At 46.4% G+C, this 17,331-nt stretch overlaps 1 protein-coding gene across 2 annotated transcripts; it reads left to right on the top strand.

The window, feature by feature from the left end:
• Positions 1-10,568: 10,568 nt before the first annotated feature.
• On the top strand, positions 10,569-12,773 carry RHOB (ras homolog family member B). 2 transcript variants are annotated; one of them, XM_065890937.1, is made up of 2 exons: positions 10,698-10,826; positions 10,887-11,288. In XM_065890937.1, exons 1-2 carry the CDS (start codon positions 10,698-10,700, stop codon positions 11,286-11,288), a joined length of 531 nt encoding a protein of 176 aa, XP_065747009.1. The 2 variants fall into 2 exon arrangements, with proteins under 2 accessions (XP_065747008.1, XP_065747009.1); XM_065890936.1 differs by having other exon boundaries at positions 10,569-12,773.
• The last annotated feature ends 4,558 nt before the right edge of the window (positions 12,774-17,331 follow it).

The raw sequence follows: 17,331 nt of genomic DNA, 5'->3' as shown, positions 1-17,331 counted from the left end.
TATGCTATGCTATCTCATGCCTCCATACTCTAGAAGGCCCTTCTTTTCCTTTCTTGGTCTGGCTAACTTGTATGCAGCCATCAAGACAGCCTGTTTGGTTATCCATTCCTGTGGAACAAACCGTCCTGAAACATAGTGGCTTAAGACAGCAACAATGTATTATTTCTTATGATTCTGTGGGTTGACTCAGGCAGTTCTTCTCTTTCCCATGGTGTTGGCTGGAATGTTAAGAAGGGTTGGTGCTGGCCACCGGCTTGTAGTTTAGCTGTGGCTATTGGCCAGGGACCCAATTCTTTTCCATTTGGGTTTCTCCACTTGGCTGATTGAGTTTCCATAAAGCATGGCAGCCGGGTTCCAGGAAGAAGCACTCCAAAAGGGCAAGCCCCAATATGCAAACACTTATCAAGCTGTAGCTTGCATCATTCTTGCTGATGTCCCATTGGCTTAAGCTAGTGACATGGTCAAGCTCAGACTCATCATGGGAAGGGACCCCACAAGGAGATGAATACTGGGGGTGTGTGGTTCATTGAGGGCCACCAAAGTACCAACATAGCTCTTCGTTCAAGCCTTCTCTGGCCCCTCCCCTGTGCCTACCCATTTATAGCACTCACCACACTAGATTGAAATAGTTTAATTGTTATGACTATTGTACTGTATTGCCACTTGTGTTTATGGACTGAAGCTGCTCTGAGGGCTGGGACTCTGTCAAATTGCTCCCTGGCACAGAGTATGTCTGCAGAATAAATGATTGAATGAGAGCAGCAACTGTCATTACCTCCTTCATATCTGCCTGGTTCAAGCCCTGTCCCTACCTCAATTTAGACACAGGAAGTTCAACAGCTGTGAGACGCCAACTATGTCAGGTCCTTGAGTGCCTTAAAGCATGGCAGCTAGCCCTATACCGAGGCATACAGGAGGCACCTAACACATGTTAGTGGAATGAAGGGATGAATGAATGAGTGAGTGGATTTCCTAGGCATATCACTGAGATTTCCAAGCTACAAATGCATCAACTTCTTGCTTAAACATACATTGTGACCAAGCTGATCAGAAATCACACAACTCCGCTTTCCAGAGATGAAACAGTTCCACGTGAGAATTGTCGAAAAGAGATTTTTCAGTGTTCTCCTTTCTGATTGAGGACCCTCATGAAGAACAGTGTTTTTTGCTGAGCCATGTTTCACCATCCTGTGTGGCTGGAGCAGAAGCAGAGGTCCTGGAATGGTGGAGTGAACTGTATCCTTCATAGTCTCCCCACGACTGTGACATCTGCTCCCTAGATTGCCTGGTCCTGAGCAGTGGCTCCTAATAGAGGCTCTGTCTCATGCTATAAATAGTCACAGAGCCATCTTCAGTGATAACACACTGGAGTGTGGAAACCCATTGTGTATTCAACTCCTCCCTATTGCAAAATTCTGACATCATCAGAGAATAAAAGGAGTGAATCATCCCTGTATAAATACTTTGATTAGATCATTTGCTTTCAAGACTAAAAAAAATGGGAAGAGAAAAAATCTTGGTGTTATTGCCCTCTGGACTGACATAAGGGTGTAACATCTCCCACCCTGCTCAATGCTAACCCTGAGGTAGCTGTGAGAATAACTTATTCCTTTTTTTGTTTTTAATAAATTTAGTTATTTATTCTTGGCTGCGTTGGGTCTTCGTTGCTGTGCATGGGCTTTCTCTAGTTGTGGTGAGTGGAGGCTACTCTTCATTGCGGTGTGCGGGATTCCCATTGTGGTGGCTTCTCTTGTTGCGGAGCATGGGCTCTAGGTGTGCAGGCTTCAGTAGTTGTGGCACGCAGTCTCGGTAGCTGTGGCTCGCGGGCTCTAGAGCACAGGCTCAGTAGTTGTGGCCCACGGGCTTAGCTGCTCCGTGGCATGTGGGACCTTCCCGGACCAGGGCTCGAACCCTCATTGGCAGGCGGATTCTTAACCACTGTGCCACCAGGAAAGTCCGAGAATAACTTACTCTTACTTAAGACTATGTTTCCCTAGTTTCCATCCTTTGGAATATTTCATCTTTTGGACCTCGGTATAAGTAACTCAAATAAAAGAAAGTTTTGAAAAATAAAATTCAAGAAAAAGGATTTTTTGTTTTATAAAATTATTTTTTCAGTTTATGAAAGGATTAACAATATTATTTTCTACAGGTGAGCCCTCTTGATCTGTAAAAAATGAAAGTCATCTAGTCAGGGGCCACAGACTTTTCTGCCTGGCCAAATCCAGCCTGTTCGGTTTGTGCCTTTTTTGGACAGCACAGTAGTTGGTTTTTAAATTCGGAACTTTTATTGCTTAGATAGGGCATGTTCTCTGGTTCCCCACAGTTTCCACCACTGCCATTATGTCTCACACACAGTTAACTGCAGGACCCCTGTGGACATTTGAGTTTCCAACCTCTGAGTTCTCTCTCTCATTTTACAGATGGGGAAACTGAGACCTGGAAAGGTTGATTTGCCCAAGGCTGTACAGCTAGGAACTGGAAGACCTAAAAAGTAAGTTTCCAGGTTCTGGGTACGAGGCTCTCTCTCTTCTGCTTACTACATCTCCCCATCACTTTCCAGTAGCTTTGGGGAAGTTAACAAATCTGTGTGAAATTTCAGCATCTGTCACAGAAACAGCAAGCATTGCTGGGGTGGATTTTGTAAGAACACTTATGTAAGGGTGAGTTCTTGTGACCTTCCTCTTTCCTTTCTGCCTTCCCATCCCTCAGGGTGAGACAAACCTCACCCCGCAATGTCTTCAGACAAACTCAGGCGTGGAAAGAGGAACATTTTCCTACTTCTCCCTCTCAACAAATGGCTCTGATTGGAACTTTTCTCCACATAATACACACAGTAAATGTTTCAGATGGTGCAAATGGGCACCTCTTCTGGAAAAATCCTACTGCTTACCCAAAGCCTTGCTCAGCCGTGGACACCAGTGTGAAGCTGACTCCATCCTTCATTTACATATTAGTGAGGTCTTCTCCCATGGTGCAGGAGGGACAAGGCTTCACTACCTGTTAGTCCTAAGCTTACTTATCTTTTGTGTCTTCACCTTCCCATCCACTCTCCTTTCAGTCTACATTTACTGAATTGAATTGAGAGAATTGAGGTTGATATGAGAGTTCCAGAAAACAATCTACACCTCCCATTTTTCTACCAGAATCAGACAAGGACTAGATGTTGATTCCCTTTTCTGGAAAGGAAAATAAGACGCGTGCAAAAAGGCCCAAATAGCCTCACCTGTTCAAGAAAACATCACCTAGTGCTGGGGTGAGAGCTGGACAGACTAGGGAGGGGGCTGCTGTTTAGGGTGACAGATGAAAAGTCCTAGAGGTGTCTGGCCTGGAAAGCAGTGATGGAAAGTGGACAGGGAGGTCCCAGATGGCCCCAAACCACGCTGTTTATCTAAGTGTCTGAGCCTGTCTGAAATCCAGCAGTGAGTTTAGAACAAACAAACGGAAATCCTACCTCTAACCCCCACAGGAAGATTAAGGGGATCCAGGGGGTTCATATAAAGGTGACTCCCCAAAAGGGCAGTGAGGGAGGGAGTTGCCAGGAAGCCACCTGAGCTTGTAGACATCTTAGAGTAGTACTATCCAAGAGAAATACAATGTAACCTACATATGTAATTTAAAATGTTCTAGTTGTCACAGTAGCAAACAGAAAAAGGTAAAATTTATTTGAATTATATATCCAAATAGATCTAACATATTAAATTTCATATTTAAAAAAATTCACTATATCCAAAATATCATGTCAACATGTAATTAATATAAAAATATTTCGTGGACTATATTATATGTTTTTCAATCTAAGCCTTTAAATTCTAGTGTTTATTGTACAGTTACAGCACATCTCAATTCAGATGCTAAATTTTCATCAAAGATGCTCAATCTGTATTTAGATTTCAAAAAATTTCCGGTAAGAAAAAGTAGCTTCATATACTCAAGTTGCTTCAAACATACATAAACATTTCCCAATAACTTAATCGAATATCAGTTTTTATTAATTTTTTATTTAAAAAACTTTTTGGTGGTCCATATCAGTATTTTTTTTAATAGGTCTTTATTGGAGGATAATTGCTTCACAACACTGTGTTAGTTCCTGTTGTACAACAAAGTGAATCAGCCATAGGCATACATATGTCCCCACATCCCCTCCTTCTTGAGCCTCCCTCCCATCCTCCCTATCCCACCCCTCTAGGTCATCACAAAGCACAGAGCTCATCTCCCTGTGCTATGCTGTTGTTTCCCACTAGCGAACTATTTTACATTTGGTGGTATATTTATGTCGATGCTACTCTCACTTCGCCCCAGCTTCCCCCTCCTATCCCGTGTTCTCAAGTCCATTCTCTAGGTCTATGTCTCTGTTCCTGCCCGGCAACTAGGTTCATCAGTACCATTTTTTTCTTAAGATTGCATATATATGCGTTAGCATACAGTATATGCTTTTCTCTTTCTGAGTCACCTCACTCTGTATGACAGACTCTAGGTCCATCCACCTCACTGCAAATAACTCAGTTTCGTTTCTTTTTATGGCTGAGTAATATTCCATTGTATATATGTGCCACATCTTCTTTATCCATTCGCCTGTCGATGTACGTTTAGGTTGCTTCCATGTCCTGGCTATTGTAAATAGAGCTGCAATGAACATTGTGGTACATGACTCTTTTTGAATTATGGTTTTCTCAGGGTATATGCCCAGTAGTGGGATTGCTGGGTCATATGGTAGTTCTATTTTTAGTTTTTAAGGAACCTCCATACTGTTCTCCATAGTGGTTGTATCAATCTACATTCCCACCAACAGTGCAGGAGGGTTCCCTTTTCACCACACCCTTTCCAGCATTTATTGTTTCTAGATTTTTTGATAATGGCCATTCTGACCAGTGTGAGGTGATAGCTCATTGCAGTTTTGATTTGCATCTCTCCAATAACTAGAGATGTTGAGCCATCTTTTCATGTGCCTCTTAGCCATCTGTATGTCTTCCTTGGTGAAATGTCTATTTAGGTCTTCTGCCCATTTTTTAATTGGATTGTTTGTCTTTTTGATATTGAGCTCCATGAGCTGTCTGTATATTTTGGAGATTAATCCTTAGTCCGTTGTTTCATTTACAAATATTCTCTCCCATTCTGAGGGTTGTCTTTTCATCTTGTTTATGGTTTCTTTTGCTGTGCAAAAGCTTTTAAGTTTAATTAAGTCCCATTTGTTTATTTTTCTTTTTACTTCCATTTCTCTAGGAGATGGGTCCAAAAAGATCTTGCTTGGTTTATGTCAAAGAGTGCTTTTCCTATGTTTTCCTCTAAGAGTTTTATAGTGTCTAGTCTTACATTTAGGTCTCTAATCCATTTGGAATTTATTTTTCTGTACGGTGTTAGGTAGTGTTCTAATTTCATCTTTTACATGTAGCTGTCCAGTTTTCCCAGCACCACTTATTGAAGAGACTATCTTTTCTCCACTGTGCGTTCTTGCCTACTTTGTCGTAAATTAGGAGACCATATGTGTGTGGGTTTATCTCTGGGCATTCTATCGTGTACCATTGATCTATATTTCTGTTTTTGTGCCAATACCATACTGTCTTGATTACTGTAGTTTTGTGGTATAGTTTGAAGTCAGGGAGCCTGATTCCTCCAGCTCTGTTTTTCTTTCTCAAGATTGCTTTGGCTATTCGGGGTCTTTTGTGTTTCCATACGAAATGTAAAATTTTTTGTTCTAATTCTGTGAAGAATGCCATTGGTAGTTTGATAGGGATTGCATTGAATCTGTAGATTGCTTTGAGTAGTATAGTCATTTTCACAACATTGATTCTTCCAATCCAAGAAAATGGTATATTTCTCCATCTGTTTATGTCATCTTTGATTTTTTTCAACAGTGTTTTATAGTTTTCTGAGTACCATATCAGTATTAAATCAATTATTTCTCCAGCTTTATTGAGATATAATTGACATATAACATTGTATAAGTTTAAGGTGTAAAACAGTGGTGTTGATTTGATACACTTACATATTGCAAAACGATTACCACTATAGCAATAGCTAACAACTCCATCACATCACATCATTACCATTTCTTTTTTTTTTAATATTTATTTTTATTTGATTGTGCTGGGTCTTAGTTGTGGCTCGCCAGCTCCTTAGTTGTGGCATGCGAACTCTTAGTTGTGGCACACATGTGGGATCTAGTTCCCTGACCTGGGATTGAACCCAAGTTCCCTGCATTGGGAGCTCAGAGTCTTAACCACTACACCACCAGAGAATTCCCAACCTGTGCTGAGAACATTTAGGAACTACTCTCTTGGCAACTGTCAAGTATATAATATAGTATTATTAACTAAAATCACCATGCTAGACATTAGATCCTTAGAACTTATTCATCTTCTAACTGGAAGTTTAACTCTTTGACCAACATTTCCCCTTTTCCTCTACCACGAATATCAGCTTTTAAATTTAAATTTATTAAAATTATATAACATTGAAAATGGTTCTTTAGTGGTATCAGCAGGATTTCACACGTGGCTATCGGTTACTGGATTGGATGGTGCAGTTTTAGAGTGCTCAGGAGCTAGGCCCTGTTGCCCACTGCCAATTCCCCTTAGCATGACCCTGGGCTGGACAGACAGGGAGTCTGATCAGAGTTCAATGCCTACATTCCAAAGTTTAACATTCTAGCTATGGTGATTCTCCTGTGAGCACAGCCTCTCTGTCTTAGGCCTGGGTCAAACTGGGTCACAATCTCGGAACAGGGGAGGGGTGTTTGAATTGCTGTTACTTATAGCTTGAAGACCCCAGAAAGCAGTCTGAAGGCTCAGCTATGTAACTCATGGCTGAATGGGCCCAAACGGACCATATGGGGCCACTTCTGTTTTTCCATATGAAATAGTATGGCTAGGTCTAGAAGAGCCTTTCCCTTTTTAAAACTCATCACATTGAGAAGGAAGGTTGACAATTTTCCTAGAGACCCTAAACTACTTGCTCAAATTAGAAATAATTTAAAAATTAAATGAGTGTCAGGAATGTCTATGGTATTGCTGGTTTCCAGTAAATGCTTATTGGTAAGTGAATTATTATTACTTCCAGTTATACCAGATTATCCAATAATGGCTTTCTTAACTGGGGGGAAGAAAGCAGATGATTTTTGCAGTTCAAGTTGTTTTACAACTTTCTGTATATTGTAATTAGGTTAAAAGAAAGTCCATTGTTATATAAATTTGTAAGGTTCCACAGCTGTTATCTCTTCTAATCTCTTTTAGAAGTTACTATTTAACTAGGAAGGAATTAATTAATTTTTTAAGTATATATGAAAAAAGTTCTATGTGTGTATAAATATATATGTGAAGAATTTCTAAAGAAGCTGCTTGTGAAACAAATAGGGGTTTTACATCCTGTGAAACATCTTAAAATAAAAATAGTCATAAAATGCATGCTTTTTGGCTAGATAAGTTTTTATATAATCATATATAGAAAGTATTTATAAAATATTTAAATATAATTATATATATATATATATATATGTTTAAAAAAACTCTGTAAATATTGCCACAAGATGGCACTAAAATCTAATGAACACTCCAGTCTCTGGCTGGTCTTGTCTCCGAAGAGTTGGGGGGTGATTTACAGGAGATCTGTAGGAGACAGTGGCTGAAGGAAGATTGGAGGTAGATTAACATCTCCCTTTTGTCTGAAGGATAACTTCCCTCTCTCATTAGTGTGGGTATCTGTCATACAATGAATCTATAGGTTAGTAAAGTTAACTATTAAAATGATTTGCTCTCCTTGACAAGTCAGTTTTATCCTTGCCCTTTGCCAGTGTATTGTGATGGGAGAGCAGCGGCAGTGAGGAGGCCATTAGGCACATCCCCTAGTTTGGGAGAGTTTATCCCGTGAGTGGTACAGTATTTGAAGTAGCCAGTCTTCACAGAGCTTGTCAAAGGATCCTGGACATGAAAATGAAGACCATGAAAAGAAGCTGCTGCAGAACACAGATTTTTCTACTTGTTTACTTTGGAATAATTTATCAACTGAATATTTTTAGAAATTACTGCAATATTGAGATTCAAGCTTGGAACACCTCATATAATATGTCTGAGAGTCAGGAAATGAGTGAATTGAATCCCTCTTCCTGATTCTTTGTATTCCAGTTTTAAAAAAAATACATGGTACAAAACTTTAATTGTTTGATACTTTCTTAATATTTGAAGCTTAAGGACATAGCCAAGATTCCCAAGCTATATTAAGATAAAGGAAAGCAGTGTTAACAATACAGCTATAAAAGGTTTTGATTAAAGGAAGAAAAATTTAGATTTTTCTAACAGGCAAACTGAAATTAAAAGAAAAGAAAAAGTTGCTAGATTGGAGCCCTAAACAAATGATCCAAAAAAAAAAAGAAAAAAAAAACCCTTACTTTCTCCCATGGGATTCCACTTGGAGAAATTATTTACTTACTGACAGTTCAGTTCCTTAGATCTGAAAAACAAAATCAAAAAAACAAAAACATTAGGCATTGTAGTGGAGATAATCCAATGTGAGGGAAGCAGTTTTGGTCACTTGAATGAGGATGGGCTCTGGGGGTTAGTGGCACTAATGTCGTATTTGACCTGATTATATCTGCGGCATCCATTTGGGGACCTACATCTCAACATATGAATCATGTGTGAAAACACCATGGCTCAGCTACAGCTGGCTGCCCGGGTTTGGGTGGATGGTTGGTAAAGCAGTCTGGAGTCTGAGGTAAGAGACTCCAGAAAGTTCCAACTGAGTTCCTGAGCATTTAGGCGAATTCGCCACAGTCGTTTACTGATTCTTGCACAGGGTCAGGCATTATGCTAGGGCTTCAAGATGCTGAGATAAGACAGAATCCAGGCCCTCCAACAGCTTCCAGTCAGAGGGGGAGGCAGAAATATGAGGCAATAACCTCATCATGATGTAGTGGGTCTCTCATTTCTGAAAACCCAGTAAGCATCCCACGGCCTCCAGAATAGATATGGCCCAACCTGGGTAGTTGGTTCCTCCATGACTGGCCTCCATCCTGAGTTTCACCTCTCTCTCTCTCCATCGAGGGCAGCCACACTAAGATATTCCCTGTTCCTAGAACTTGTCCTACTCTTTCCCACATCTCTGCTTTTGTTCAAGCTGTTCCTCCTTCCCGGGAGATTCTCCCTCCCTCCCTCCCTCCCCCTTCCCACCTCTTCTGTCCATTGAGATCCATTGGCTTAGGTTCTTCTAGCTCAGACATAGGTGTCATCTCCTGCAGAAATCAAGGAATAGATGAATTAAGTCCTGGTGGGAGCAGAAGACTAGGGATCTAGCACCCCACCACACACTGATTTGCTGTGTCCCAGCCTGCAAGTTTCTCCTCCCACTCCCTGGGGCCGCAGCCTATTCTTGCCCAATGGGGTGTGGGGTGGCTGGATTTTATTGTACTATTTACTCCAGACAGTTCTCTACCTTATGACCAGGATCCTAATTAATCCTGCCAAACCAGGGCTGAGTCTGCCTTTTTCTGCCTGGTAACTTCCTCCAAGTGGACCTGAAGTTCTGCAACCAGCCTCGACCTTCGCTTTTCACTGCCCCCCCTTCCCCCAATCTTCACCTAGGGACCTAGGCTGGGTGCCGAGAAGGGGTTAGGAGGCAGGACTTGTTAGAGCCAGAGCCTGGGCCCAGGCCTACCCAACTTACAGCCACCCTCTCGGAGATCCAAACCCCGGGCTCAGGGGGAGTACCGGGTGGAGGGATGGGGGCGGCGGACTCGACCAAGGGAGGGGCCGCTTCTGAATTAAAAACAAAAAACCCCGACAACCTTGCTTGGAATCAAACGTGTGTGTGTTTATATGTGTGCCTCTGTGTGTGTGCGTGTGCGTGTGTGTGTATTTAAAAACAAAACCGCATTAAAGGAGCCGCTCCCTCCCCCACAGGTCCGACCACCCGCTGGGAGTTTGAGAAGCAAGGGGGCAATTTTGAGTGGGAGGGAGTCATCAACGGCCCGCAAAGTGCCGCCTCTCCCGTAACCGCTCGTCCAGGCTCCGCGAGCTCCGGGCAGCTAGCTCCAGCCCTCCCGCTTCGCGCGCACAAGCTGCGGCGAAGACGGGAACCCAGGTGCCGCCCGAGCCTCGCAGGGCCAGCCGCCGCGGCGTTAAGACTCCCCAGTCGCCGCCTCTCCCAGCCCGGCGGTCTGGGCCGTCAATCAAGCTCGCCCGGCCCCGCCCCTGGGCTGCAGCGGACGGCCAATCAGAGCCAAGCTCCGCAGCGATGAGCTCAGTCGGCTTGCTTCCCATTGGGCGGCTATATTAAGAAAGTCGCCGAACTCTTTAAATAGCGGGCGCTGGGGCCGCAGCCCGCATCTGCCACCGCAGTCTGGCTGCACTCGTGTGTTCTCTTGTACATTTGCTGAGGCCTAGAGAGACCCGGGAGGGAGCTAGGCCGGGTCCGCTGCTCTAGCCACTTTTTGCGCACAAAGGCGCCGACCCCAGGCCCGGGACGAGGCGAGCGGCTACCGCTCCGGAGCAGCGCGGAGACGCACGGCGCGCCCTATGCCCCGGCGCCCCCACCTACCCCGCCGCGGCAGCCCGAACACAGAGAGAGAACGCGCCACCCCGGGGCCTGGGTGCAGCTAGCAACCCTTTCCCCCAGCGCGCAGCCCGAGGTGAGCAGTGAGCGGCGAGCGGGACGGCAGCGAGGCGTTCGCGGGCCCCCTCCTGCTGCCCGGGCCCGGCCCGCTCATGGCGGCCATCCGTAAGAAGCTGGTGGTGGTGGGCGACGGCGCGTGCGGCAAGACGTGCCTGCTGATCGTGTTCAGTAAGGACGAGTTCCCCGAGGTGTACGTGCCCACCGTCTTCGAGAACTATGTGGCCGACATCGAGGTGGACGGCAAGCAGGTGGAGCTGGCGCTGTGGGACACGGCGGGCCAGGAGGACTACGACCGCCTGCGGCCACTCTCCTACCCGGACACCGACGTGATCCTCATGTGCTTCTCGGTGGACAGCCCGGATTCGCTGGAGAACATCCCCGAGAAGTGGGTGCCCGAGGTGAAGCACTTCTGTCCTAATGTGCCCATCATCCTGGTGGCCAACAAGAAAGACCTACGCAGCGACGAGCACGTCCGCACAGAGCTGGCGCGCATGAAGCAGGAACCGGTGCGCACGGATGACGGCCGTGCCATGGCCGTGCGCATCCAAGCCTACGACTACCTCGAGTGCTCGGCCAAGACCAAGGAGGGCGTGCGCGAGGTCTTCGAGACGGCCACGCGCGCCGCGCTGCAGAAGCGCTACGGCTCCCAGAACGGCTGCATCAACTGCTGCAAGGTGCTATGAGGGCCGCGCCCGCCCCGCCTTCCCCTGCCGGCGCGCCTCCCCCTCCCGGGCCCAGCCCCCACGAGCCCGGGGAAGGGGAGACCCGCGTGCCCCAAGGACCCCACCGGACTGCCTGGTGTCTGCCTTCAGCCCCGGCCGACGTGGCCCGGCGGCTGAGGCTCTGGCGCCGGGAATCCGCGTGGTAGGCACCGGGCGCCTGCTTTCCAAGTGTCTGTGCGTCCGGCTGTGTTGCACAGGCCTGGCCGCCCCGCTGAGTGCCAAGGGTCCCCTGACCACCCTTTAGGGAAGAGTCAAGCCTCTTCAGAGTGTGTGGCTGTGTGTATGTTCGACTCCCCGCCGCCGGGTTTTCACCCCATGCCCGCCTCTGCCTCCCGGAGACAAGCTTGGCACCGGGGTGCGGCCGCGCCCCATCAGATGTTCGTCCATAACCAGCGAGCGCCTGCTATCCCCTGTCTGTAACATAGACCTCGGGAACTGCGGGAGGGGAGGGCTGGGGAGGATGGGGTGTTATATAAATATAGATATAATTTTATTTTCGGAGGTAGGATGGTGTTATTTAATGGTGGTGGTGGGTGGAGTGACGGGGCGCTGGAACAGCTCCGGCCCAGCCTGGGTCAGGCGTCCATCCCAGCACGAACAAGACTTGGCCATCTTTCCAAACCCTGGGAAGACGTTTGCAGCCGACTTGGGGATGAGAGGACACAGCTTCTAGACTCATGGCTCCTGCGGGCCAGCCCCCCCCCGCCCCCCCCCCCCCCCCCCGCGAACCCCCTCACCAGACACAGGCAGGAGGAGGGAAAGTGTGCTGCAGGTCGTTTTTGCCATAAGCGAACTTTGTGCCTGTCCTACAAGTGAAAATCGTTCAGTCCAAGAAACTGATGTTATTTGATTTATTTAAAGGCTAAAACATGGGTGGTTTTTTTGGGGGGAGGTGGAAGAATTCTTTGCACAATTGTTTCATTGTTTGACATTTAATGCACTTGTCATTTGCATAAGACAGTAGCATTCTGACCACACTTGTACACTGTAACCTCATCTACTTCTGATGTTTTTAAAAAAATGATGACTTTTAAAAAAAAGAAGAAAAAAACCACTAATTTTTTTTCTTTTGAAAAAAGTGGCAACACTGTTCTGTTTTGCGATTTTATTTGTGCAGGTATGCGCACTCTTTTGAGAAAGGGCAGTAACAAGTGTTAGAGCCTATCTAAAACCTTTTTTTTTAACCCCCACAAGTCAGTCTCTAAAGCTGTGTGAAATTTTCTCTGCATCTCTGTACAGAGAGTAAACCTGCCCCTAGTGTCTCTTTTCTCCCCCTCCCTTCCCCATCCAGTGGTACTTCTACTAAATTGTTGTCTTGTTTTTTATTTTTTAAATAAACTGACAAATGACAAAGTGGTGAGCTTATGATGTTTACATAAAAGTTCTATAAGCTGTGTATACAGTTTTTTTATGTAAAATATTAAAAGACTATGATGATGACATTTATAAAATGGCTCCTGTGGTTTAATAATGTGTAAAAATATTCTTGTGAATTTGGGGGCAAGGGCAGAATTCTGCAGTGGAGGTCCCACCAACTCAGTTTCCCTCACAGTGTTTGTAAGAAATGGGGATGAAATCCCTTCGAGGACGTGTGGGGTTGCGTGGCCATGGGGGACCAGGTTCCTCCCGTCCCAGTCCCGGAGGTTACCCCGGCACCCAGTGCCCAAACCTTTGACCTAACATGTACTGTTTGTATGTCTTAAGCACTTGTGTCGAAGTCTATTATGGGGCCTTTGATGCCTATTCTTTGAAACTTGGAAAGGTGTTATTTAAAATTTAGATGACTTTTTTGTTGTTGTTAATCACCGGTGTGGGACCAGACTCTCTGTCCAAAAGACTGGTTCCTGGGTTCCCTTCAGATCCTCGTGGGGTTACACAATAACCCCACGATTGTAGGGTGTTATCTCTGGCCTGAGCTCCTGGGTGGAAGCTGGGGAGAGCCCAGATCAGAAGCTGATTCTTCTATCGTTGAAGTTTCATCTGAAGGTCTATATGTAGCCTAAAATGCTTTATTTTAAGTGCCAGGAGTGGCCGCATTACAGACAGAACACGAGGCTTTGGGTGGCTGTTATTGAAAGTTGGGGCAGGCACACTTTGACGTGGAATCATGATGGGCTCTAATTTCAGACAGCCTGCTGCAGTGGGTCCCAGAACCAGACAGGCAGATTTATCTTCAGAGACCGTATTAAAGTCCCGCTACAGGTATGATGGCTCAAATCTGCCAGCCTCAGCAGCTTCGAGGAAAGGTAGCAGATACTGCCAACCTCTCCCAACTACCGAAGACGTGGTTTTTGTTTTTGGAATCAACACTTTCTGGGTTTCTAGCCCTTAGTTGCCTGCTGCCACTGCCCACCCCCGCCCCCCGCCCCCCCCACCCCCGCCAGCTCACCTCCTTCAGGCAGAAGCAGAGAAGGCCCCTTTTGAATCCCTTTGCTTTAAAACTTGAGGCTTCCGTTTCCCTGTCTTTCCCTAGACTCCCAAGAGCTTTTGTTGAGTGAGGCAAGCCTGGTTGCTGGTGACTTTTCACCCACTTAAAAAACAAAACAAAACAAAACAAAACATTAACAGGGCCTCCTGCACAGCCAGGCTCATTGGCCGACAGAGGGGAATTGTCTGGGCAGCTCCAGGCACAGAGCAAGGAGAGGGTCCACCCAGGTTGGCTTCTCTAGGCCACTGCCTCATCCTTTCCTCAGCTCCTGGCCTCACCTCTAGCCCTCAGCCTACTTTTTCTTCTTCATTTTAAAGGCAAAAATTTCCACAGAAAAACAAAATGTTGATTTGCAAGTTTTACAGCTTGCAAATCCTTTGGTACCAGGGAGTGCAGGACTCTGTGAAGAGCTCAAGCTTGGGCTCAATGCCCAGTACTCAGCTTTGCAACCAGCCAAGAGCCTGGAGTCCCAGCCCCCGAAAGGGCCTTTTCTGGGTTTTCTGCCTGCTCAAATCTGCCTGGTACCTATAGCTGCCTTTTTTTTTTTTTCTAATTTTAGGACGACAACAAGCCAGGTGACACATGGCAGCCTGGGTTATGCTTGTTTTAAAATGCATGGCATTTAATAATCCTGCCGGAACACACTCTTCTTGCCGCATTAGATCCTACTGGAAAATATAAAGATGAATTGCTGTAGGCTGGAAAATCAATTAGGAAAAAAGAGGTAAAACATCTGGTGTTACTCTTAGGATATGAAAATTCATTTTGCACATTTAAAATAAATGTGCTGAGTTCATTTAATTGCCTGTTGAATGGTTTCGTGGAGAATAGTGGGGTGTTTCATTGATCCTGGGCATTTCGTAGCAAGGGGCATTGGCTTGGGTTCTTGTTTAATCTTAATTTGAAATCAATCTGGACTGTATTTCTAGGGTCTTTTTCACATGTGTTTCAGTGTACTTAGAACAGTGGTTTTCAAACTTAAGCATGCATTAGAATCACATGGAGGGCTGGTTAAAACACAGATGGCTGGGCCTAGCTTCCAGAGTCTCTGATCAGTATGTCCGGGGTGGGGACCAAGTGATGCTGATGCTGCTGGTCTGGGGACCACACTTCGAGAACCACTGGCTTAGAATAAAGGAGAGTTCATGTCATTGCACAGAGGAGGGAGGTCATTTCAGCAGGAAAGTAAATCACATTCCCGAGGCTGAGGGTGTAGTGCCCTGTAGTCCCGACTGCCCTACCTTAAAGAGCACAGCACTTTCAGAGAATTTCCCTCCCAGGATGACCCATACATAACCCCTATCTTCTCTTCTCCACATTCTTGTGCAACAGGGTGTTTAATGCCCTTCTAGAGACTTCTTTCTGCCATTCCGAATTCAGAACGCAACAACACTCCGCTGGGACGAGGGATACAAAAGCAAACAGGACACAATCCTTGCCCTGGTGGGCCCGGCAGTTCCGGGAATGCATTCACTGAGCATGCTCAAATGGGGGCGTTAGGCCCAGGGCACAACAGGAGCCCAGGGGAAGGTGGGGAGGGTGCCATGGAAGAGGAGACATTTGACCTAAGTCTTAAAGCAGGAGTGGGCGATGTGCAGATGAAAGATACAGCTTCTTTATATTACTGTGGGGCCTGGCCTCTGGGGAATAAAGCTCTCTTGGGTGAGAACTACCTTCTACTTGTAGCCCTTCTGGTATACATTTCTTCAGTCAAGAAAAATGATGTTACCCAGCCAAGTCAAACAGCCTCTCCCTGGCCCTCCCTGTTCACACACAGGCCGGGGGAGAAGGTTGGTGATGACGGTTTCATTGTTTTCTCTGTGCCTCCCAGGGATGGGGGGCAGACACAAGGGCTAGCTTTGTGATAACTGTGTTCCTGGGAAACATGCAGCCTGGGCTCAAGGAGGCTGTGACACCACAAAGGGACCTCGTACTCCAGCTTGTTGGGGAAAAGACCTTAGCCACTTTACTTGGTCCATCTTCTAGCTGGGGGGAGAAAGTGGGTACTCAGGCAGCTCCTTCAACTCTTAGCAGCCCCTTTCCTGGGCTGGGAGGTAAGAGCTGGCTAGAGGACCCCAGTTCATTCCTTCCAAATATTTATTGTTGACTAAAGGACTCTGTGCCTGGCACTGTGCTAGGAGCTTGGGACTCAGTAGACAAATAGGCAGGCATGGTCCCTCCCCTCACAGAGCTTTCAATCTCTATGTGTGTCTGCACAAGTAATAATATGATGATGACAACAGCTAATGTAGGCATCAGGCACTGTTCTAAGCTCTCCATCTGTATTGTTTTATGTGTGTATTAATTATCTATCATTGTCTAACAAATTATCCCCAAACTTAGTGGTTTAGAACATTTATTTCTTCACCATTTCTGTGAGTCAGGAATCCAGGCACCCCTTAGCTGAGTCCTCTGGCTCAGGGTCTCTCCTGAAACTGTAGTCAAGGTGTTGGCTGCGGCTCGATCGATCTCCAGGCTTGACTGGGGAAGGGTCTGCTCCCCAGCCCACTCATATGGTTGCTGGTAGGATCCAGTTCCTCACTGGCCAAGGCCTCCTTTGAGCTCCTTGCCACGTGGGCCTCTCCGTTGGGCAGTCCAACATGGAAGCTTGCTTCATCACAGCAAACGAGAGAGAAGAGCCAGAGAGAGACAGTGTGGGCAAGGCAGAAGTCAAAATCTTTCCTAACTTAATCTTGGAAGTAACATCCCATTGCTTTTGCTGTATTCTTTTTATTAGAAGCAAGTAACGGGGTCCAGCCCACACTCAATGGGAGGGCATTACCCAAGGGCATTCATGGCAGAAGGTGGGGTCGTTGGAGCCATTTTCGAAGCTGCCTACCACAATCGTCCATGATGACTTTGAGGTCAGTGCTATTATTCTCAATTACTGATGAGGAAACTGAGCTGTAAGAGGTTGGATAACTTGCTCAGGGTCACAAAACTCATATGGATTTGGAAACCCAGGCAGTCTGGCTCCAGCACAACAAACTTACATATGTGGTGGGATGATGATTTGAGAAAAATCACCCTGAATGCAGTGTGGAGGATGGATTGGATGGAGAGGGGAAAGCCAGAGGTCAAAGATCAGTGAGGGGCTTCCCTGGTGGCGCAGTTGTTGAGAGTCCGCCTGCCGAGGCAGGGGACACGGGTTCACGCCCCGGTCCGGGAAGATCCCACATGCCGCGGAGCGGCTGCGCCCGTGAGCCGTGGCCGCTGAGCCTGCGCGTCCGGAGCCTGTGCTCCGCAACGGGAGAGGCCGCAACAGTGAGAGGCCCGCGTACCACAAAAAAAAAAAGAAAAAAAAGACTGGGCTGCATGGAGGGTCCAACAGTCCTCCGATACTGCATGCTCGGAATCAAGCAGGTAAATCACTCTGTTTTGACATGAGCTACGTGTGACACAGCAATGACAAGTAACCAGCTGTTTATGGCGCAGGGGCTGAGTCCAGGGAAGTTAAGAAAGTGCTCCTGTGAGGCCAGGCTTTGGGCGCTGACAACACCAGCTGAGGGAAAGCCTTCTCTGGACCCCACCCCTGCCGAAATCACAAGGTACTCAGGCCCGGAGAGATCTCTGGGG

The sequence above is a fragment of the Phocoena phocoena genome, chromosome 14 (genome assembly GCF_963924675.1).
Source record: "Phocoena phocoena chromosome 14, mPhoPho1.1, whole genome shotgun sequence".
NCBI lineage: Eukaryota > Metazoa > Chordata > Mammalia > Artiodactyla > Phocoenidae > Phocoena > Phocoena phocoena.
This window is presented reverse-complemented; position numbering and strand designations above follow the sequence as displayed.